This window comes from Dreissena polymorpha, chromosome 2, assembly GCF_020536995.1.
Source record: "Dreissena polymorpha isolate Duluth1 chromosome 2, UMN_Dpol_1.0, whole genome shotgun sequence".
NCBI classification, from domain to species: domain Eukaryota; kingdom Metazoa; phylum Mollusca; class Bivalvia; order Myida; family Dreissenidae; genus Dreissena; species Dreissena polymorpha.
The window spans coordinates 28,696,672-28,719,533 of record NC_068356.1 but is presented as its reverse complement, the minus strand read 5'-3'; the positions used below and the strand labels follow the sequence as shown (position 1 = coordinate 28,719,533).

Below are 22,862 nucleotides of genomic sequence, written 5' to 3'. Positions count from 1 at the left end.
TCTGATAGTGGAATGGTCCAAATATTGCAACAAGCATTTGGCCTAAACAGCCAAGTTAGGCAGTATACCATTTGAACACACCTCAAAACAGTATATACTTTTAACGAAAAAGGCTTTACAAATGCATTCTAAAATTCAATCTTCTTTAAGATTATGCTATTTAAACTTAATAGTAATTTACAGCAGTTGTTCACAATACAAATTTAATTTGTTCTCACCTAATGCTTCATCATTGGTAAGCTATTTATGGCAATGCCTGTACTACATTAAGAATTGATCACATTCCAGGTAGGATGTAGCGCTAAAATAAGTTTCGCTCTCGATTAACGAAGCTTTATGCATGTGTATAAAGCGTTGTCTAAGATAAGGCTGTGCAGTCTGCACAGGCTTATCAGGGACGCCACTTTCCGCCTCAACTTGATTTCTTTGATAAGAGACAGCCTTTAAAGAAAAAAATTCAATGAAAATGGAAAGTGTTTTTTCACTTATAAGCTTGCAAGGACTTCACAGTCTTATCTGAGACGACATCTTACGCACACGCTTTAAGCCCAATCAGTGCCCCAGATAATTATTTGGGAATTAGGGTTTTCACCCATTGCTTTTGATAAATAGGGTGATTTCATTCTTGAAATAGGGTGAAATGAGATATAAAAATGCATACCTTAAAACCAGTGCCGCTTTACTTCTGTTGAAGCTGCACACTTGTATTGATTCAATAAAACTGTAAACTTTCATCATTTACTTTAATAAACTGATGTTTCATAACATCTTTAATCCTTGAAACTGTGCATAATACAAACTTTTAACTTAAAAAAATGATAACACGAATGAATCGGCACTTATGGGCTTTTGCTTTCTTGGTTCGAAAACTTTTGCGATCAACTGATATTTTGGCGCAACAATCGCGGACATCTTTCGACTACTCTTAGACTTTTTATTTCGCATCGTAATAGAATCTGAAAGTACAGACGCTTTACAAAGACATGCACAATGAACGACGGATGATATTGAGTTTCTTTGCGTTTTTAAGCAATTTAATAGGGTGAAAAACGCAGATGCGCAGCTTATCTGGGGCACTGCCCAATTTTGCAAGAGCAACACTCAAATTTACTGTGAATCAACTTGGAATATTAACATGTTATTTCAGTGACGGGCTCCCCGACAGTGTTAAAGACACTGACAAGCCTGGCTCCTGGCTCCACAGTACTGAAGACTGCCAGTGGCATGACAACCATCCTGTCACCTAGCAACATCGTGAGAAAGATACAGCAAGTGCAGCCAAAGATAGTCACTTCTGGTAAATTATTATATCCCCGCAAACGAAGTTTAGGGGGTTATATAGGAGTTAGCTTGTCTGTCTGTCGGTCGGTTGGTCCGTATTCAGTGTCCGCTCTCTAATTCAAGTTGTTATCCCCCACCATAGGCGGAGGGATATTGTTTTGGCGTCCCTCCGTCTTTCTGTCCTTCCGTCCGTCTTTCCGTCTGTCCGGAGCCATATCTTGGAAGTGCTTTGGCGGATTTCCTTGAAACTTGGTATGACTATATATATGGATGAGAGGATGATGCATGCCAAATGGCATTGTACAACATCTGTTAATAACAAAGTTATGGCCCTTTGTAGCTTGAAAAAATGCTTTTTTGAGTGTCAAATAAAACACTTTTGTGTCCAGAAGCATATTGGCGGGGGATATCAATTCAACGAATTTGCTTGTTTTCATCCGATCTTCACCAAACTTGGTCAGATGTTGTATCTAGATGATGTCTAGGTCAAGTTCGAATATGGGTCATGTCAGGTCAAAAACTAGGTCACGGGGTCACTTGGTATTTTTTAAACATTGAGCATGGGGTCTGCTCTCTTAATTCAAGTAGTTTTCATCTGAGCTTCACCAAACTTGCTAGAAGTTGTATCTAGATGATGTCTAGGCCAAGTTCCAACATGGGCCATGCCGGGTCAAAAACTAGGTTACAGGGTCACTTAGTGCGTTTTAAACATTGAGCATGGTGTCCGCTGTTTTTTGTGAAGACAACATGCAAAATATTCTGTGTCAATGCGGCATGTGGGGGTATTCGTCACCTCTGTGACAAAGCTCTAGTTTCATGTAATGATTATGTTTGACAAGCTTTTGATAGTTATCTTTCATGCATCAATAAACATTTCCAGTTCATTGCTTTTTAGCTCACCTGTCACAAAGTGACATGGTGAGCTTATGTGACCGTGTGATGTCCGGCGTCCGTATATGTATGTGTGTGCGTGCATGTGTGCGTCCGTCAACACTTTGCTTGTGTAGACAGTAGAGGTCACAGTTTTCATCCAATCTTTATGAAATTTGGTCAGAATGTTTATCTTGATGAAATCTCGGTTGGGATTGTATTTTGGTCATCTGGGGTCAAAAACTAGGTCACTAGGTCAAATAATAGAAAAACCTTGTGTAGACGATAGAAGTCACAGTTTTCATCCAATCTTCATGAAATTTGGTCAGAATGTTTGTCTTGAAGAAATCTGGGTTGGGATTGTATTTGGGTCATCTGGGGTCAAAACCTAGGTCATTAGGTCAAATAATAGAAAAACCTTGTGTAGGCAATAGAGGTCACAGTTTTTATCCAATCTTTATCAAATTTGATTGGAATGTTTATCTTGGTGAAATCTGGGTTAGGATTGTATTTGGGTCACCTGGGGTCAAAAACTAGGTCAATAAATCAAATATTAGAAAAACCTTGTGTAGACAATAGAGGTCACAGTTTTCATCCAATCTTTATGAAATTTGGTCAGAATGTTTATCTGGGTTGGGATTGTATTTGGTTATTGTTAGTCAGGTGAGCGATTCAGGGCCATCATGGCCCTCTTGTTTTTGTGATACTTTCAAAACCTGATTTCAGTGTTAGCAAATTGTTCACACATTTAATGCAGTGAGAAAATACATCTAGTCAGTAGTCCATAGTCCTGTACATAGCTTGGTAGCTGATTTATATTTTGTTCAACTAGGTGGTGTTATCACAGTACCAGTCACATCTGGGGTCGCAGGTTTGAGGCCTATCATGAAGGTGCAAGTACCAGGCAGCTCAGGGGCCATAACTCTACGCCCTACCACCCAGACGATCCAGCTGGCTCCAAAGCCTGTTGCCACGGTAACAAGCAATACAACACCAACCTTTACTGCCGTCAAGTTGGGTAGTGCTGCCCAGGTGATTGGTGGACAGACTGCTGTCATTAGAGGTGAGCGCATATTTTTGATGACACTTTTCAGATAATTACAAATATATCAAAATCAATCTTAATTATTTTATTGTTTTTATCTTACAATGCTTTATAATTTTGTATATATCAACTTATAATTACTCATAAAGGAAATAGTATTTACAGTACACTTCAACACCGTTATTTCGAACACCGATAATCCGAAGTCACCGTTATTTCGAAGTATTTTTCGGGTCCCGATTTTGGTTCTTCTTTGTTTAATACAAAATTTTATTGTTAATCCGAACTTCGTTAAACCGAAGAAATCGTTATTTCGAAGTGATTCAGTCGGTCCAAACACTATAATTCGCACCTTATTATCAATCGTTAATGTGAAGTCAAAACTGCAAAATACTGAGCGTATTTTTACACCTTGTCGTGGCACGTCAAAAGCCGATAATTACACCTTTGTCGTCTGTGCGAAAGCTGGTGTTCAGAGAGACATCGCGTATTAGTTAAAAAAAGTTAATTCATTTCCGAAAATGTATTCATATGTTTGTATGTCTGATAATTTGTGCTATTCGTTATATTGTATATGTTTTGTAATAAGACAAAAATAAAAACAAGAAAAAGAATCTTTTTATTCCTCCGTTTGTTTAAAGTGGAAATATATTGCTATGACTTGTTTACGCTTTAAAGTACGCGTGTTACCGAACCATGCGACTTCCACAGCGTTTTATTTTTACAGAATCAAAGAAGTTTTCTGTCAAATGTTTATTTCGAATTTTCGTTAATCCGAAGTTTTTGTAACGGTCCCGACGACTTCGAAATAACGGTGTTGAAGTGTATATTTCTATGTTATCATTTGCTATGTCCCATTTATGTTATTTGCATCCATGTATATGCTATTCTTTTATTTTGGGACTCTGTCACCTTAAAAGATAGCAATTTGACAACAAAATAGGTCACTGAAGAACAGAGCAGTACAATATTTTGTTATTGAATGCCAGTCATGTTAGGTATGTTTTACATGAGTCGTGCTTTGAGAAAACTGGGTTTAAAGCATGTTCGTAAAGTATGGCCCTAGGCCCGTATTCACCAAACAATTCTTAGACTTAAGTCTAAGAATAAAGAAAATTCTTTAAATTAGAATATTCAAGACTTTCTTTAATTTTGAGTCAAACTCTGCAGTAAACATCTCTATCTATATTATTCTTCATATAGAACATTTTGTAAATGACATAATCACCAGTGGAGGCCTGTATATATTCAGACACTGAACACAATTTTATTGGTTCTAAGTCTATTCTTTATTCTTAAGTCTAAGAATCGGTTGGTGAATACGGGCCCTAGATTAGCCTGTGCAGTTTGTACAGGCTAATCAGAGACCACACTTCCCACTTTTATCATATTTTTGGTTCATAGAAAGTCTTTTCTTAGCAAAAATCCAGTTGAGGCGGAAGGTGTCGTCACTGATAAGCATATGTGAACTGCATGAGCTAATCTGAGACGAGACTTTGCATACAAGCATTAAACCCCCTTTTCACAGAGCTAGGCTGATATGCTTTGTTCCCAGCTGCCAGCCCTGCTCCAGTGAGGACTGCTACCCCAACCACCAGCGCCCAGAATGTTCAGATCATACAAGGACCCAATGGTCAGCTGCAGGTCAAGGGGCTTATGCCAGGTAGGTAGGGCCATGCAGACTGTTTTAACCCTTTCCCGCACAGAAGCAAAGTGAAAATTGCCATATGCAGACATCATTAAACCAGAACAGCCTGTTCAGGTTTTATGCAGTTTGCTGATCATCAGTATCTTTAGATTGGAAATGGAGGCTTTAAAACTTGAATATAGTATGAAAGGTATTGAATTTTATATGATTTTCTAAAGGACTACAAACATGTTTAAAGTGCGTATCTGATTGATAAAGGGTTGAAGGGCTGGATTTTTATGCCCCCGGATCGAATTATCGGGGGTATATTGTTTTTGGCCTGTCTGTCTGTCATTCTGTCCCAAAACTTCAACCTTGGTTAAAGTTTTGCGTTAACTTGTGCAATATTGAAGATAGCAACTTGATATTTGGCATGCATGTGTATCTCATGGAGCTGCGCATTTTGAGTGGTGAAAGGTCAAGGTCATTCTTCAAGGTCAAAGGTCAAATATATGGCTTCAAAGCGGCGCAATAGGGGGCATTGTGTTTCTGACAAACACATCTCTTGTTTCTCCATATGTTACGTACAATGTTACTGTATGAATTAACTGTTCTTTTGTTTTTAATAGAAAATAATAGAAAAACCTTGTGTAGACAATAGAGGTCGCAGTTTTCCTCCAATCTTTATGAAATTTGGTCAGAATGTTTATCTTGATGAAACCTGGGTTGGGATTGTATTTGGGTCATCTGAGGTCAAAAACTAGGTCACTAGGTCAAATGATAGAAAAACCGTCAACAATTTGTTTGTGTAGACAGTAGAGGTCACAGTTTTCATCCGATCGTTATGAAATTTGGCCAGAATGTTTATCTTGATGAAATCTGGGTTGGGATTGTATTTGGGTCATATGGGGTCAAAACCAGGACACTAGGTCAAAAACTAGGTCACTAGGTGAAATAATAGAAAAACCTTGTATAGACAATAGAGGTCCCAGTTTTCATCCAATCTTTATGAAATTTGGTCAGAATGTTTATCTTGATGAAATCTGGGTTGGGATTGTATTTGGGTCATCTTGGGTCAAAAACTAGGTAAAATAATAGAAAAACCTTGTGTAGACAATAGAGGTCACAGTTTTCATTCAATCTTCATGAAATTTGGTCAGAATGTTTGTCTTGATGAAATCTGGGTTGGGATTGTATTTTGGTCATCTGGGGTCAAAAACTAGGTCACTAGGTCAAATAATAGAAAAACCTTGTGTAGACAATAGAGGTCACAGTTTACATCCAATCTTTATAAAATTTGATCAGAACGTTTATCTTGATGAAATCTGTGTTGGGATTGTATTTGGGTCACCTCGGGTCAAAAACTAGGGTCAATAGGTCAAATATTAGAAAAACCTTGTGTACACAATATAGGTCACAGTTTTCATCCAATCTTTATGAAATTTGGTCAGAATGTTTATCTTGATGAAAACTGGGTTGGGATTGTATTTGGTTAGTCAGGTGAGCGATTCAGGGCCATCATGGCCCTCTTGTTAAATGTATATAAAAAGCAGAAAAATATTTGTTTTTCACAGAATAGCACCTGTATTTGTTGTTTTAGGCCAACAAGTGATCAAGCTGCCGGACGGTCGACTTCAGCTGATCAGCACTATTCCACAGAAAGTGGTCAGCACACAGCAGGCTGCCACCCAGCCCCTCACCCCACAGAAACCAATTGCGATTGCAGCAAGCCAGGCCACCATCAGGCCCCATACTGTTATGGTGAATAGTGCAGGGGTGCCTGTTAGTCTTCCAGCCAGTCTTGGCGGTGGCACTCCAACGAAGATTGTCATTAATTCCCAGCCAGGGGCAATGCAGCAGGCAATCTTAGTGAGTTCCCCTCAGTCTTCTACCACCCCAGCCACCGTCTCTATCATGACTTCAGCAGGGCCAGGAATTGCAAGAATTATCTCTCCCATTAAAAATGCAGCTGGCCAGGTGATACAGAAAGTGGCAACTCCAGGCTCAGTGATGACGGTCACCAACACACCCCAGGGTCCACGCATCATCCGCCACATCACCAGTACACCTCAGATTGTTACTGTTCAGGGTGGCCAATCTCAGAGTGTCCAGTTGAAGCAGCAGCAGTTACAGCAGCAGCAAGCTATCATTGCCCATCAGCAGGCCACCCTGCAAGCCTCTCAGCAGCTGCAGCCAGTAGGTCAGCAGGGTCAACAGCCTACGCAGATCCAGCAGATCAAGCTCCCTGGAGGCCAGATACTTCAGGTCAGTGATTGTTTTTTGCCAAAAATAACACCCTCTTACAGGCTGTTTCTGAGTGGCAAAAAGTAACATGTTTTTCAAAAAATGTGAACAAAATTCCCCAATTAAGATGCCAAACTTTTCCAATTAACACAATAATTGGTTTATCGAGTTCATTATAGTGATATAAATCTGTAGCATGTTATAATAAGCAATCTGAATACTATTAATTTAATCATATTTATAATGTTTCATTTTTCCCAATTCCATGGTTTTTGCGCTATACTTCCCAATAAAAAATAGCAGTAAGCAAAATATAAAGGAAAACATTCACTGCAGGTGGCAGGCACCGTGGGCCAGTCAATCACTGTCACGCCGCAGCAGCTGGCAGCCTTACAGCAGCAGCAATTGAAGCAGGTACGGCCAGGGGAGGTCACCAGCCAGGTGGCAGGTTTTAGTGAGCAGGCAGTCACAGGGGCAAATGTGCAGGACCAGATCAAGCAAGGGATTGTGTCAGAGGCTGCCAAGGGATCTGTGGTTCAGAGCCCATTGAAGTCCACTAACGGTGAAAACCATACTGCTCTGCAGGCCCAAAAATCCCCCGATGCTGGCTCACAGCAGAAATATGCTGTGACTCCTCAAGTTGTACAAGAAGGTAACTCAAACCTGCACCACTGTTGTATCAGTGTTGTTTTTTTATGCCCCCGAAGGAGGGCATATAGTGATCGGACTGTCAGTCCGTCTGTCTGTCACACTTTGCGTTAAGGTTTTGAGAAATGCTCATAACTTCAGATAGCAATTTTATAATTGGCATGAATGTGTATATGGACAAGGCCTTTCCATACGCACATAGATTTTGACCCCTGTGATCTTGACCTTGAACTTAGGGTCCGCGTTTAGGTTTCGAAATCTGCGTTTAGGTTTCGAATAAAGCTCATAACTTATATCAAGCATTTACAGGGGGCATAAGTGATCCTATGGTGACAGCTCTTGTTTTGGTCATATTTGGTGCTCAAATTGAGCCTCATTCCCATTTTCAAAAAAACCTTGTCACCCAAAAGGACCCAGCACAATTTGAAAATTGGGGAAAAACACACCGTGTATGGTATTTGCCCAGTTCTGTTTGTGGGTAGATATAATTCATGATAATATAATTTTTAAAAATCAGAATACAAAGAAAATCCTCATAATTGGCTGTTGGCATTTAAAAAAAGGCATATGTCAAGTTACATGTTCTTGTTTAAAATGCGTATTTTCAGTGCATTAAATATTTGTGTAAATACTATTGTGTATGGATGTAGAGGTAGTTTGAATCTGTGCATCATTGAAGCGGTCCTCTAAAACTGTGTGTCGTTTGATTTAGTGTTCCTTAAAAACTCTGTGTATATGGTTGTAGTTGTCCTCTCAAACTCTGTGTGTATGGTTGTAGTGGTCCTTAAAAAGTATTTGTCTATTGTTGTAGTGCCTCTTCTGGGTTGTATTGGTCCTTTAAAAATCGGAGTGTATAGTTGTAGTGTTTCTTTAAAATCATGTCTTTTTGTAGTGGTCCTTTAAAACTACTTTGTTCTGTTGTAGTGTACCTTTAAAACTCTGTTTGTATTGTTGTAGTGATGTTTTAAAACTCTTTGTGTGTTGAAGTGATCCTTAAAAACTGTGTGTATAGTTGTGGGGATTCTTTAAACCTATATGTTTTGTGTTGTAGTAGTCCTTAAAAACCCTGTGTGTGTATTGTTGTAGTGATCCTTAAAAACTCTTTTGTGTTGATTGTAGTGATCCTTTAAAACTATTCATGCATGGCTGTAGTGGTTGTTTCAAACTATGTGTGTATTTAGAGCAACAGATAAGGATCATTCAATCGTTTTTACGATTTTTTTGTTGACAGAAAACAAATTGAAAATAAAAAATCTAACTTACAGAAAACTATAATTATTAATGGAAAATGGAATTGCATCGATTCCTGTTTGTTTTAGTTGAACCTTTTCCCTCCGCACTGTGCTTGATTTGAATTAGTACATGGTAACTGTAATGCAGTTGTAAAATGTGTAGTAAGTGTATAGAGACACTGGTGTATTTATACAAATTTACATCTTTCATAAAAGTTGTGAAAATGTCAGCTGCTTAAGGCGTGTGCTCCCAATATTTTAAAAAAATTTATGCAACCCGAACTGTTGTGAAAGGAGGTTGTAAAGAGTATACTTTTAGATTTAATATCAAAGGTGGGGGCAGACTCTGAAATATTCTTTGCAAATAACAGCGGTGATTCTTTGTCTTTACAACAAATAATATATTTAAAAAAATGGTTTCCACTGTTTCTTTATTGATGGAAATCATTTGGAAATGAGCCTTAGATGAATTTTTTGTAGGAAATATATTTTTCAACATTATGGGCTACAGCTGGATCATGTGGTATTCGAAAGCATGCTTTAGTCCTGGGCCATTACCATATGTCAAAAGACAATAAGATAATAATGACAAACAACCACTGACAATGTGAATTTATAATGACTACTAATTGGAATAAGAATTGCTGAACATTGTCAATGTCCAAAATAAAGAGACCATTTAATCCAGAAATTCAGTTAAATTTCGCTTACATTGTCAAAAACGAATTGACAAATAGTTCTGATAGAAAAAACAAATGGTTACAAAAAGCTTGTAATGAAAACAAATTGACATGAAATCTTATCTGGTGCCCGGGTATTGTTGTAGTTGTGCGCCAGGCACTGATGCAGAATCAGACTCCAGAGATTCAGGCCAAGCTCCTTGCAATGCAGAAGCACATGGTGCAGACCAAGTCCTCCGACACCACCATCGTTCCCAAGGCCACAGCGGTGTCCGCCATCAGCGTGCAGGAACAGATTGTGAGGCAGGCCTCAGTTGAGTCACTTGAGAGTAAACTCACAAAACAGAAAGCAGCATTGTCACAGGAACAGAAGGATGAAAATACCAGGTGATTTTACTCTTTACTTCCCTTTTGATAATTGGTACAGTGAACACTGTCTGTACCATACACCAACACCAAGCGGAGGGGACAACATTTCCAGTGTTTTGGAGGTTTCAGTTTACTGAGGGTTTTAGGAAAATGCATAAAAGTATTTGTTTATAACCCAGACTAATTTCTAACTGCTATATTATTGCAGTATTACTGGAATTGTTTACATTTACCAAAAAGAGTCCCATAAAATGTTTTACTTTTGATTATCATGATTGGTCAATGACAATGCAAACCACAATCATTAAAACTTAAATAGTTGTCTTTGAGAGTCAAGTGGATGTCACATATTGGAAAGTGGTGACATATTTGTGTATAAAAATATGCGAAAAGTGTATGTTTTATTTACATTTTATCAAACATGGCATATCATAATAATTTATTAACATAACACATTATACCTTGTATATTTCTTGAATTCAAAACTGTTAAAAAACCAAGTTTTAGGAAATGCAAAAATACTGTCATAAAATTTAAAAGTCAACAGTCTTATTCTCAGGAGGACTGGATTTTAAATGACCTGAGCAGAACCCATCTTTATGACATTGTTTATTTATTCATTTCATGCATAACACTTTAAGCAATATCATTACGTTGGTTAAAAGAATCAAGAAACTAGACTTCTATCTGCAGTGTGGTGCTCAAGTCAATTGTGGACAAGACAGATAGGGAGGAGAAGAAGGAGACGAAGCAGCAGCGCCGGACTGAGTCAGCGGAGGAGAAACAACGGCGCCTGGCCGCCACCAGGACTCAGCAGCTGCTCTACAAACATAAGGAGGCACTCAAGAAGGAGATACAGAGGAAGAGGAGACTCAATGAGAGCAACATGCAGCTAGAGATACAGGTAAGCAACATGCAGCTAGAGATACAGGTAAGCAACATCCAGCTAGAGATACAGGTGAGCAACATGCAGTTGGAGATACAGGTGAGCAATATGCAGCTAGAGATACAGGTGAGCAACATGCAGCTAGAGATACAGGTAAGCAACATGCAGCTAGAGATACAGGTGAGCAACATGCAGCTAGAGATACAGGTAAGCAACATGCAGCTAGAGATACAGGTGAGCAACATAAAGCTGGAGATACAGGTGAGCAATATGCAGCTAGATATACAGGTGAGCGACATGCAGTTAGCTATACAGATGTGCATCATGTAGCTTTAGATATAGGTGAGCAACATGCAGCTAGATGTACAGGTGAGCAACGTGAAGCTAGAACCACAGGTGAGCATCATGCAGCTAGAGATACAGGTGAGCAACATAAAGCTGAAGATATAGGTGAGCAGCATGCAGCTAGATATACATGTGAGCAACATGCAGCTAGAGATACAGGTGAGCAACATGCAGCTGTAGATATAGGTGAGCAACATGCAGCTAGATATACAGGTGAGCAGTGTGAAGCTAGAACCACAGGTGAGCAACATGCAGCTAGAGATACAGGTGAACAACATGCAGCTGTAGATATAGGTGAGCAACATGCAGCTAGAGATACAGGTGAGCAACATGCAGCTAGATATACAGGTGAGCGACATGCAGCTAGAGATACAGGTGAGCAACATGCAGCTAGAGATACAGGCAAGCAACATGCAGCTAGAGATACATGTGAGCCACATGCAGCTAGATATACAGTTGAGCAACATACAGCTAGATATAAAGGGTAGCAACATGCAGCTAGATATACAGGTGAGCAACATGCAGCTAGAGATACAGGTGAGCAACATGCAGCTAGAGACACAGGTGAGCAACATGCAGCTAGAGACACAGGTGAGCAACATGCAGCTAGAGACACAGGTGAGCAACATATAGCTAGAGATACAAGTGAGCAACATACAACTAGAGATTCAGTTCAGCAACATACAGCTGGAGATACAGGTGAGCAACATACAGCTAGAGATACAAGTGAGCAACATGCAGCTAGAGATACAGGTGAGCGACATGCAGCTAGAGATACAGGTGAGCAACAAAGAACTAGAGATACAGGTGAGCAACATGAAGCTGGAGATACAGGCGAGCAACATGCAGCTAGATTTACAGGAAGGTGGATGGTTTTGATATGGAATCCACATTGAAAATTATTTCTGAAAGATGTAAATACCCATATAAAAATTCCTTCTTTCCTTCATATGATATTGATTTTCCAATACTACTGGGGACTGTCCCTCTTATCTGAGTGGAAAAATAGCTGTGAAGAAAATGCTGAAAAATGTATAAAGAAAATGGTTTCACATCAAATTAAGCATCATTTAGCAACATTCTGGTTGAAGCCTTTTAGTTCATGTTTTTTTTTAATGTCTCACTGGCAGAATGAGATCCAGGAGATGCAGAAGTCCCAGCAGCCTGTCCGTAAAAAGATGGCCCTTATGAAGCAGCCAGTAGCACCAGTCACATTAGCAATACCTAAACAGCAGGACGAGCTGCCGCCCATGCCCCCATCTAGCGCACAGGTGAGACTCAATGTAGAAATCTCCTATCTTCAATGATGCCTCTCTTGGGCTTTCCCACACACTTGCTAGCCTTTATATTGTTGTTTATATGCCTGTGTAAGATGTATTATTTGACCAACCTCAGAAAATGAATACATTGGCAGCTTCCCACACTCAAAGTCATATACTTTTAATAGAATCTTCACCTTACTCGAAATGTTTGATGACAAAAGAAAGGCGAAGCTTGATTACCAGCCAATTTGCATTAAGTTTTATAGAGTTTTGTCCTTTATTTCCGCTAAAATGTGATAATTGTCTTCTCAGCGCTCGTTTTTTGCTGAACATTTGCGCAGTCTGGTCAGGAGCTACCTGTCAGCTAATGAGACCATGAAACCTGCGGAGAAGGTAGCTCCGGAAGTCCTCAAACAAATACCGTAATATTAGACAGAAAGTCTTGGAGATATAAATGTGTCTACAGGTTTATTGAGAACAGGACTGATATAACAAAAGCAGTGTTTGAATTGCAGGTTGCAGAACAAAAGGCAAGGAAGAAGAAGCAGAAACTGATCTCCACAGGTGGTACAACCAAGAGCCTCAACCCCAGGCAGAGGTTGTACTGCATTTGTAAAACGCCTTATGACGAGTCCAGGTTGGTATATGTAATGTAATTTTTTTCTTTCAAGGAAAATGTTTTTATTGTCCCCTACCGGTTTCACAGGAGGGGACTTATGGGTTGCGCTCTGTGCGTCTGTCTGTGAGTCTGTCACACTTTTCGGGATCCTTCGATAACTTTAAAACTTATTCATATTTGTTCATGAAACTTTAAATATGGGTAGATGGCAATATGGACATTATGCACGCCATTTCTTTTTGTTCCTACGTCAAAACTTCTGGTTGCTATGGCAACAAATATAATATGTAAAAAATCTGACAATGGTGGAGCGAGTAGGGGAGACAATAGTCTTGTTACGTTTAAAATTCAGTTGTTCACTTGGTGATTGTAAAACAAATACTTCCATAAAAAGAGATCTTCAAGGGCAAGACTTTTATTCAAACTGATCTGACATATTACCAGGAAAAGAAGAAAGCAATGGCCCACTTGAAAATGGCTGTAACATACAGAAAGAACAAGGGTGAGTAGGAGGTGGGAATAATGCTTAAATGTCAATTTCTCAACCAATCCATGCGTACATTCACAGGTTTTACATCGGCTGTGACCTGTGCTCCAACTGGTTCCATGGCGAGTGTGTCAGCATCACCGAGTCGCAATCCAAGTTCATTGACTCGTTTGTGTGTGAGGATTGCAAGAAGCAGCAGGAAGTGGCAACCGAGGAGCTCTACTGCCTCTGTCGCACGCCATATGATGAGGCCAGGTAGAAAATTGCTTATGAAACCAGCATAAAACCAGTAGAGCCTGCGAGAAACTCGCATTGTGTTCAGGTTTTATGCTGTTTGCTACTTTTCATTATCTTCTTAATGTTGGAAATGAAGCCTTTAGAACTTGAATATTTAATTTAGTTTGATTTTCTAAGGGACCACAAATGCATCAAAAGTGTGTATCTGAGTAGAATAGGTTTAACAGATAGGTGTTGGATCTACAGTCATGCTTTATTTTGTTTATCTCCAATCATGTATCCATATTCAAATGTTTTTTCAAGACATCGCCCTTATGCAACTATGTTCTAGCTTCTTACATTGCTGCATAAATTATTGTAAAGTCTTATTTTCTCAATTTTGTAAACTGTTAGTTCTGTCCCTTTACATTCTAGACTTTCATTAGGAGACTAAAATGTAAATAATTGATTTTAATGTTGCTGTTTTTGTTAAAGCGTATGCTTGCTTTTTATTTTGATGAAGAATTGCTTTCCTTTTTATGCCCCCGGATCGAAAGATCGGGGTATATTGTTTTTTGCCTGTCTGTCTGTCACTGTGTCAGTTGGTCAGTCAGTCATTCATTGTGTATATCCCAAAACTTTAACCTTGGTCATAACTTTTGCAATATTGATGATAGCAACTTGATATTTGGCATGCATGTGTATCTCATGGAGCTGCACATTCTGAGTGGTGAAAGGTCAAGGTCATCCTTCAAGGTCAAAGGTAAAAAAAAAATCAAAGCGGCGCATAAGGGGGCATTGTGTTTCTGACAAACACATCTCTTGTTTCCATTTATTTCTTCTACAGTGTTAGAAAATTCTCCATCAGCCATTTGTGGTATTCTGTTCTAGCCTTAAATTGTTAAAGGTACATTTTATAGTGCAGTTCAGTCAATAGTAGAATAGTTGTTAACTGTTTTCAGTCCGTCAATCACCACATGTCGTTCTGTCTTTTCTCTATTTCTGTTCATTCCTATCTCCAAGCTCCCTATCCTGTGCTCACATAAGTTTTACGTGCTCTTGTTTTCTAGTTTTATTCAATCCTACTCAATGCACCCTATTGTGTGTTCCCACAAGTTCTACATGGGCTGTAACTCAGCCATTAGTCCTCACATGAAATTGTTCTCATTTCCTTTTGTATTATTTTCGATCCCACTCAAAGCTCCCTATTCTGTCTCCCTATACAGATTCTACGTTGGCTGTGACCGGTGCCAGGACTGGTTCCACTGTGAGTGTGTGGGCATCACACAGAAGCAGGCTGACGAGCTGGACCAGTACCTGTGCCCCAACTGCCTGCGCAAGGACCAGGAGGATCCCATCAACCAAAAGGAGCTCACAGATAATGACTATGATCTCCTCTTCAAGCTACTGCACAGTCTCCAGGTAGAAGGCTCATGATTGAACCTTGCGGCTTTAGGAAAACTGGGCCTTATGCATGTGCATTAGTTGTGTTCAAGATTAGCCTGTGCAGTCTGCATAGGCTAATCAGGGAAGAAACTTAACACGTAAATGGTATTTTGTTGTTGTAAGGAAGTGTCTTTTTAGCAAAATTCCAATTTAGGGGGAATTGTAGTCCTTGATTAGCCTGTGCAGACTGTACAGGCTATTCTTGGACAACACTTAACACACATGCATTAAGGCCTGTTTGTACTAGAGCAAGGCTTGATTCTGGTTTGCCATGGGCAGTTTAATCACAGCCCCTTATTTTTGACAAAAGTTTGATTGCCTTTTATTGTTAATCATACATGTAGCTCATACAAATTCCTACATGCTTATTTGAAAAACACAAATCTTAATCAACTCGTCTTTTATATGAAACAGTTGTACCTCTAAAGATGTGATAGTCAATGTTTGAGAAGTATTGCAAGCATATTTTAATAGGACAACACATTTTGTAGAATAGTTTTTGATAGTGGGTAATATACCGCTCTTATTTGCACACTCACATTTATATGCTAGACCATCAAAGATCTAATGGCCATTTTATCCTAATAAATCTATTTGCCAAATAATAAAACAGGAAAAAGTCATTCACATACATGTTACAAGATGTTTTGTATTTACAATTATGACCATGTAACTTTGTTCACCCCTTCTTTGGTTTTTGTTGCAGACTCACAAGATGGGTTGGCCATTTTTGGAGCCAGTAGACCCCAATGAAGTGCCAGACTATTACAATATAGTGAAGGACCCCATGGGTATGTTTTTATGCCCTCGGTAGGGTGGCATATAGCAGTTGAATTGTCCGTCAGTCAGTATGTCAGTGTGTCAGTATGTGTGTATGTCATTCTGTCCGTCCGTCCGAAAAAAACTTTAACATTGGCCATAACTTTTTCACTATTGAAGATAGCAACTTGATATTTAGCATGCATGTGTATCTCATGGAGCTGAACATTTTGAGTGGTGAAAGGTCAAGGTCAAGGTCATCCTTCAAGGTCAAATGTCAAATATATGGCGTCTGTCCGTGAGAAAACTTTAACATTGGCCATAACTTTTTCAATATTGAAGATAGCAACTTGATACGTAGCATGCATGTGTATCTCATGAAGCTGCACATTTTGAGTGGGGGAAGTTCAAGGTCATCCTTCAAGGTCAAAAAAATAAAATAATAATTTGTTTCAAAGCGGCGTTCTCATGAAGCTGCACATTTTTAGTGGTGGACATTCAAGGTCAAGGTCATCCTTCAAGGTCAAGGTCATCGTTCAAGGTATAAAAAAAAAAAAAAAAAAATTCAAAGCAGCGTTCTCATGAAGCTGCACATTTTGAGTGGTGGAAGTTCAAGGTCAAGGTCATCCTTCAAGGTCAAGGTCATCCTTCAAGGTCAAAGGTCAAAAAAATAAAAATAAAATTTCAAAGCGGCGTTCTCATGAAGCTGCACATTTTGAGTGGTGGAAGTTCAAGGTCAAGGTCATCCTTCAAGGTCAAACGTAAAAAAAAAAAAATCAAAGCGGTGCAATAGGGGGCATTGTGTTTCTGACGAACACATCTCTTGTTATGTACAAATATATACAAGACAAGACACAAGTCTTGTATGTTAATCATACCAATTTGTAATTTAACTACTATAAATTATAGAATTGTTTTCTGAAGTAGATTTTTTATGACCCCCTTTGAAGAAGGCGGAATATAGCAGTCTGTCTGTCTGTGCAAAGTTTCCTTTCTCAGTTTGGCATATCTTCGGTTTCACTTGGTCAAAAAAAGTTGTTGCAACTAAATTTTGTTGCTTGAAATAAGTTGGAGACAATTTTTGTCAAAAATAAGAATATAAACAATAATTAAAATGGGCACATTTCAAGAGTCTCATCATTTTCACCATGAAGTAGTTTAAGCACCGTTCTCATGATAAGAATGTAATATAACAATTGTTAATTTTATGAGGTATTTTTGTATTGTATTGAGGTATTTCCACTCATTAACAAATGTCGACATTGTTGACAGTTTGATTGGGTCGCGAAAATATATGACAATATCCAAATAAAATTTTACTAGCAAAATGCTAAATCCTCCGTTTCAAACAACATTTTCATTTGTTGAAATAACAACTGTCTGCCCCTATTTACCCCATTTCTGCTTAAAAAATGATGCTTGATTATTAAATTTAGTATTTTGAATTAAAAAAATATATAGCAACAAATTCATAGCCAAAGAAGTTGAAGATTTAAAAAAAATCAATAGTGCTGATTCTGATGTGAACCCAGTGTGTTTGTGCCTAATTTAAGCTTGAAACAGGTGCTATCCTTTACAGTGGTGTCACTGTGATTCCTTGTTGCAGATCTGTCACAAGTGGAGGCCAACTTGGATGGCCATGAATATCGGCGGCTGACAGACTTTATCAAGGACGTCACCAAGATCTTCAACAATTGTCGCCTGTACAATCCACCGGACACGCCGTTCTTTCAGTGTGCAGAGGTCCTTGAGACATATTTTGTACAGAGGCTCAAGGCACTCAAGGACAAATTCCTACATTCTCAGCAGTAATTGAGCCGGGTTCTGGGACAATTGTGTTGAATGCGTAAAATGTCGTCCTAGATTAGCCAGTGTGGTGTTGCAGACAACAATTTCCATCTACATTTGATTTTTGTTGAGCAGATACTTCTTTTAAATGAAAAATACCATAAAAGGGGGAAGTGTGCAGACTGCACAGGTTTATCTGGAATGACACTTAACGCTTAATGCATTAAGCCAAGTTTTCCCAGTTCAGAACTCACATATATAGGGAAACAACATGGTGAACAATCTGGTTACAAACAGATCATTCTTTGTTGGGGCTTTTAAATCAAAGGATTTGTTTGCATTATTCTCTGTGAGAATACCTGCTCTTAATTTGATCAAATTAAATTTATTTAAGTCTGTTGTATATGACTTATTTTATTTAATATTTCTATTTTGTGTCCAGTTTATCAATAATACAGCTTATTTGTATGGGAAAAAAAATCTGGTATTAGTTGTCGATTGGTTATATAGGCTGTAAAATATCAAACTATATGAATAATTGTAGCTAAATATTCCCTATCTGTGAACAGTAAATTAGTTTTATGGCATGAATAAAACTAATGGTATATTTAAACTCAGTCATGTATGGTTATTTCCAGAAGAATCAATTGTATCATTATTTATTTATCAGAAGCGTGGCAGAGTAAAAGTCAATGTTACTGGAAACATAAAAAACATTATTTAGGAAAGGAGGCACCTACGAGCCTTGTGTGTTAAGGGAAAATAAGTCATTTTGTCCAGTGTGCAGAGATCCTGAAGTGCGAAATTTTTATATCTAACCCCCTTTTGGCACTGATTTTAATCCTTTTTTTCTCAGTTAGTGCCACTTTATTTTAAGAGATATATTTTCCATTTTTACTCGACACTCAATTTTGTTTGGGGGGGCTCCGCACCTGTTAATGACCTAATAAAAGTCAACCTGAGTGTCTAACAAGACGTGTTATAAAATGTTTGTACTAGGAAACATCTGTTTCTTCAGTCATTGTATATTCGTAGGCCTAGTTCTTATTGTACATATATGTATATATGTGTAGTATGGAATTCATTATTGAGGTGAAGCCAATTGTATTTTTTCTTTACTACTTTGCAATAATTCCTGTGCACGCTGTAATTATTTATACTAAAGTTTTAATGTCAGATGCCAATAGTTAGCTTCATTTGTGTACATCGTTGTGCTTAGTTTAGTTTCACTATTTAAATTAAATTGCCTCTGCTGTTAGGTTGCTTGAGCTACCTTATCATCTTATCATGAGCTATCTTAAATTACAAGTGCATCATATCATATTGTTTGTCTAAATTAGATCCCTGAATTCTCTTTCAATATCATGATTTGAATGGTAACGTTACTACATTTTTAATAACTTCTTTAAAAGTTTCAATGAATTAAATGTTATCATTACACTTTTTAAGAAGATGATATAAATTTAGATGACATTATTTTATCTTCTAGTATTCATTTCAGATAATTTTGTATACTCACCATTCTGAGTTATCTCTCTTTTGTATGAAGATTTACATAAATAAAATTAAATAGGGTGGTAAATGAGATTTGTGCATATTTGTTTAACAAAGTTTGCGAATAAGTTAAAATCCTGGTTGTCATATTAGGGTATGGCCATGGCTGGTGTCAAACAAGTGTTTTCCAGTCTATAATGTAATTCTGCATTGACCAATCTTGAGGAAATTTTAGATGAAGCAAACTTGCACGGAGTCCTACTTCCAAAAAAAATTACAAAAATGGTTTCCTCTCAAAAAATAGAGTTTTGATGGAAATACTGCACAGAAAGCACTGAATGTTTATGTTAGTAGCATACTTGCAGATAAATCTTGGAATGGCATTTAATTCCAATCAGGTGAAAGTCAAGGTCTCTTACTACAAACAGATAAATAGTTTCTGGTGAAAAACTTTTCGAGATGGAGATTTTGCACTACAATTTTGTAGATTGATTTAAAGCAGACCTAGCATGGGAGTTCATTTGGAGATATTATGCCAACATTGTGTGTGTAGGTAGGTTACGTGATACTTAGCTCTTGGGAATCCATATGGGACTAGTTGGGTAGAGGGAATTGTTTCCAAACACATGTGAACAGTTTTGGCTTAATAGCTCAATATTATATGCAGATATTGCTCAGAAATTGTGAATGTTGGCTGCTCAGTATTGCATTTTAACCAGATGGATCAAGGTTACTGTCAAATATACTTAAAATATATATAAATTGTGAAATGAGCTGTAAAAAACCCAAATTGATTAACAGTTTGTGTACTATAATGGTTTGATTTCATTTTTACATTGCCTTATTGTGAATCATAAAGCCCTCAATCCCAGGAGTGCACCAAGCAAATACTTATAGTGAGTGACAAATATTGTCACTTTTGTACTTGTCTTGCGTTTTGCAGCATCAAGATTAAGAATTGTATAAAGTCTGTGCTGTGTTTTTAAAAGCGAGGCTGTTTTTTTTTGCAGAAAACCCGAGGTATTGTCATAGCCTGCTCGTCGTCCGCCGGCGTTGTGCTAAAACCTTTAGATTGGCTCTAAAATCTAAGTGCTTCCACCTACAACTTTGAAACTTTATATGTAAATGCACCTTGATGAGTTCAGCACGCCACACCCATTTTGGGTCACTAGGTCAAAGGTCAAGGTTACTGTGACCTCTAGAAGAAGAAAAAATTGACAAGCTTTCGCAGCCGAGCGTGGCACCTGTTATGCGGTGCTCTTGTTCCATATATCTCTGCGTTGTTGTTTGTTATTGACCTCATATTGATTGTGTCGCAATTTTATTTATTTGTTTTTGATTGTCATTTGTAAATATTCTCATTCAGCTAAGGCTGTCATCTTTTTCGCAAAATCGTTGTTATGCTGTTGAGTCTATTATGAGGTCAGTGAGGTATTTGCACATGTGCACAAGTTAAGTGATGTAAGTCTTGTATTTTGGAGCATTGACCTGTTTATAAATAAATTTTGGCTGTACATTAAACTTTCTATCCTTTCATTTCACGTGATGTATAATAATTTAATAAAGTGTATTTAGGACAGATTGATGCGATGGTTTGTTTTTATGTAACGTTCCATTATATCTGTGTTATTGTGTTTTTATTTATGATAATTGGTGATTCTACTCATGAGTCCCGTACCGGTGTTGACTAAAGGTTCACTACCGGTCCTTACGTGTGTCCGTCTGAACGTGGGACAGAAGATTACTTAAAAAAACATTGTTAAATAGATATGTGTATGTTGATTGATGACCATATGGGGAATATGCATATAATTTCAGTTTTGTAAATCTGTCCATCCGTCTGTCATGTTAATAGCTCGAGGTGTGAATGCCTATATTTAGCAAAAATTGTTTCCTGGTACTTCTTATTCAGATATTTTTCCGGAGTAATTTGAGATTTGAAATGTATTTATATCACATAATGATGATTAAGTTTAAGTTGTATATGCCAATCTTGTTTGTTTTTTTCAATCGCTTAAATGCTACTTACACCCGTTTAAAAATACATTAACAACACCAATGTTCCTCAAATTACACACAAACCTCATCGATAGTGGATATTGAAATGTATGTACTTTCGCAATATTGTAATCTAGAGTCCGTGGTATACTTAAATGGGGTTATGGAGGTTTCGGTAAATGACAAGTTCGGTAAATTGATTTATATAGTAAAAGCCGTGGAGGTTTCGGTAAATTGATTTTATAGAGGAGGTATACCTACAACGAGGTGTTAATGACACCTATTATCGGCTTACAATAACATTAGTTCCGGGTTCGGAAACTACTGAAAAGTAATCGCGGGAATTCGAACGCTAAATCGGTCGTTGTCGGCTATTTTTTTTCAAATTAATGTTCATATTTCTATCAATATTTTGTAAAATATCCTCTATATTATCGAAACTCCTTAAAAAACATTTTGATGCAGGTTTTGTTCAAAGAGAATCGTGATTCGTATCCCGTAGCGCGTTAAACGACATCGGATCTTGGGCGGGAATAAAACTCGGGTACAGGCTAAATTGGCCGGGTACGTGTAAGCATATGTTCCGTACCCGGGGTACATTTAAGTATAATTAATAGTACCCGGGGTACATTTAAGTAGTACCCGAGCAGACAATGCCCAATCGAGCCTTATTGAGATATAAGTTAAAAAGGCCAGTACTGGTTACGTCCCTTTAAGGCATTCCCCAATTGCATTTTAAAGATCCAGTAGCTAAAGTATACACATTCCAGTTTCCTATGGAAGGGAATGTGCATTAGTCCATTAATGTTACAAAATGACAATGAATATTTAAGTGAAGATTGTATATTGCGTTGATGCTATATTACAATTGCATGTTGGTATACGACAAATGAATCATGCATTGCTATTCGTTCCCAACATAACACAACTGATGCAACTTCCGTGCGCCTTTGTGCTTCTATACGTCATCCGGTAGCACATGCTTGAAGCTTAATTGCATTTGTCGTGACTTGTTAATAGTAACTGGTGTATTCTGGTGCGTATAAATTAAAACACGTTCTTTTAATATCGTGTTAATTCAAGTTCTTATCGTTTTATAGTGTGAACATAACAACGTAATACTAGAAATAACACTAGCAATTGTGCGCACTAGTTACTTTTCATCTTTGTAACGCCATAACACAAGGAGACGTCATATGTTACAAAATGCACATATCGCGAAGCTTCAACGGTGCTTTGCGAAAATTGTTTAATCTATTAAAATCAAAGCGTATCATAGCAACCGTTATTTATATGTTACTTTTAAGTGACTAATCAATTACTTTACTACATTGATCACCTTCAGTTGCACAAATTCATAACGCTGTTGCGATTTGGCGACAAGGAGCTAATTAAAGGCGTCATTTATGAATATATATTTACCATATTGCCTAACAATTACCGAAATGATTATGAACTGTTAGGTATAGCAATACTTAAACGCGTTATTTATTGGGAAGTGTGTACGTGTATAATCGATGCACACATCGATGCATTATGAGTTTTTAACACGATGAGTTGGAATAT

At 37.9% G+C, this 22,862-nt stretch overlaps 1 protein-coding gene across 2 annotated transcripts in view; it reads left to right on the top strand.

Moving 5' to 3' along the window:
* Positions 1–20,883, top strand: part of LOC127866383 (nucleosome-remodeling factor subunit BPTF-like) — a 46,982-nt gene extending 26,099 nt beyond the window's left edge. The window contains exons 14-26 of one of the 2 annotated variants that reach the window (XM_052406865.1): positions 1,148–1,297; positions 2,984–3,214; positions 4,752–4,859; positions 6,424–7,088; positions 7,404–7,719; positions 9,774–10,014; positions 10,690–10,900; positions 12,358–12,498; positions 13,005–13,126; positions 13,677–13,850; positions 15,038–15,233; positions 15,964–16,048; positions 17,623–20,883. In XM_052406865.1, coding sequence (XP_052262825.1) covers positions 1,148–1,297; positions 2,984–3,214; positions 4,752–4,859; positions 6,424–7,088; positions 7,404–7,719; positions 9,774–10,014; positions 10,690–10,900; positions 12,358–12,498; positions 13,005–13,126; positions 13,677–13,850; positions 15,038–15,233; positions 15,964–16,048; positions 17,623–17,828 — 2,846 coding nt within the window. In that variant the 3' untranslated portion in view covers positions 17,829–20,883. Of the gene's footprint in view, positions 1–1,147; positions 1,298–2,983; positions 3,215–4,751; positions 4,860–6,423; positions 7,089–7,403; positions 7,720–9,773; positions 10,015–10,689; positions 10,928–12,357; positions 12,499–13,004; positions 13,127–13,676; positions 13,851–15,037; positions 15,234–15,963; positions 16,049–17,622 lie in introns of both variants that reach the window. The other variant, XM_052406864.1, reaches the window with a different exon arrangement.
* The last annotated feature ends 1,979 nt before the right edge of the window (positions 20,884–22,862 follow it).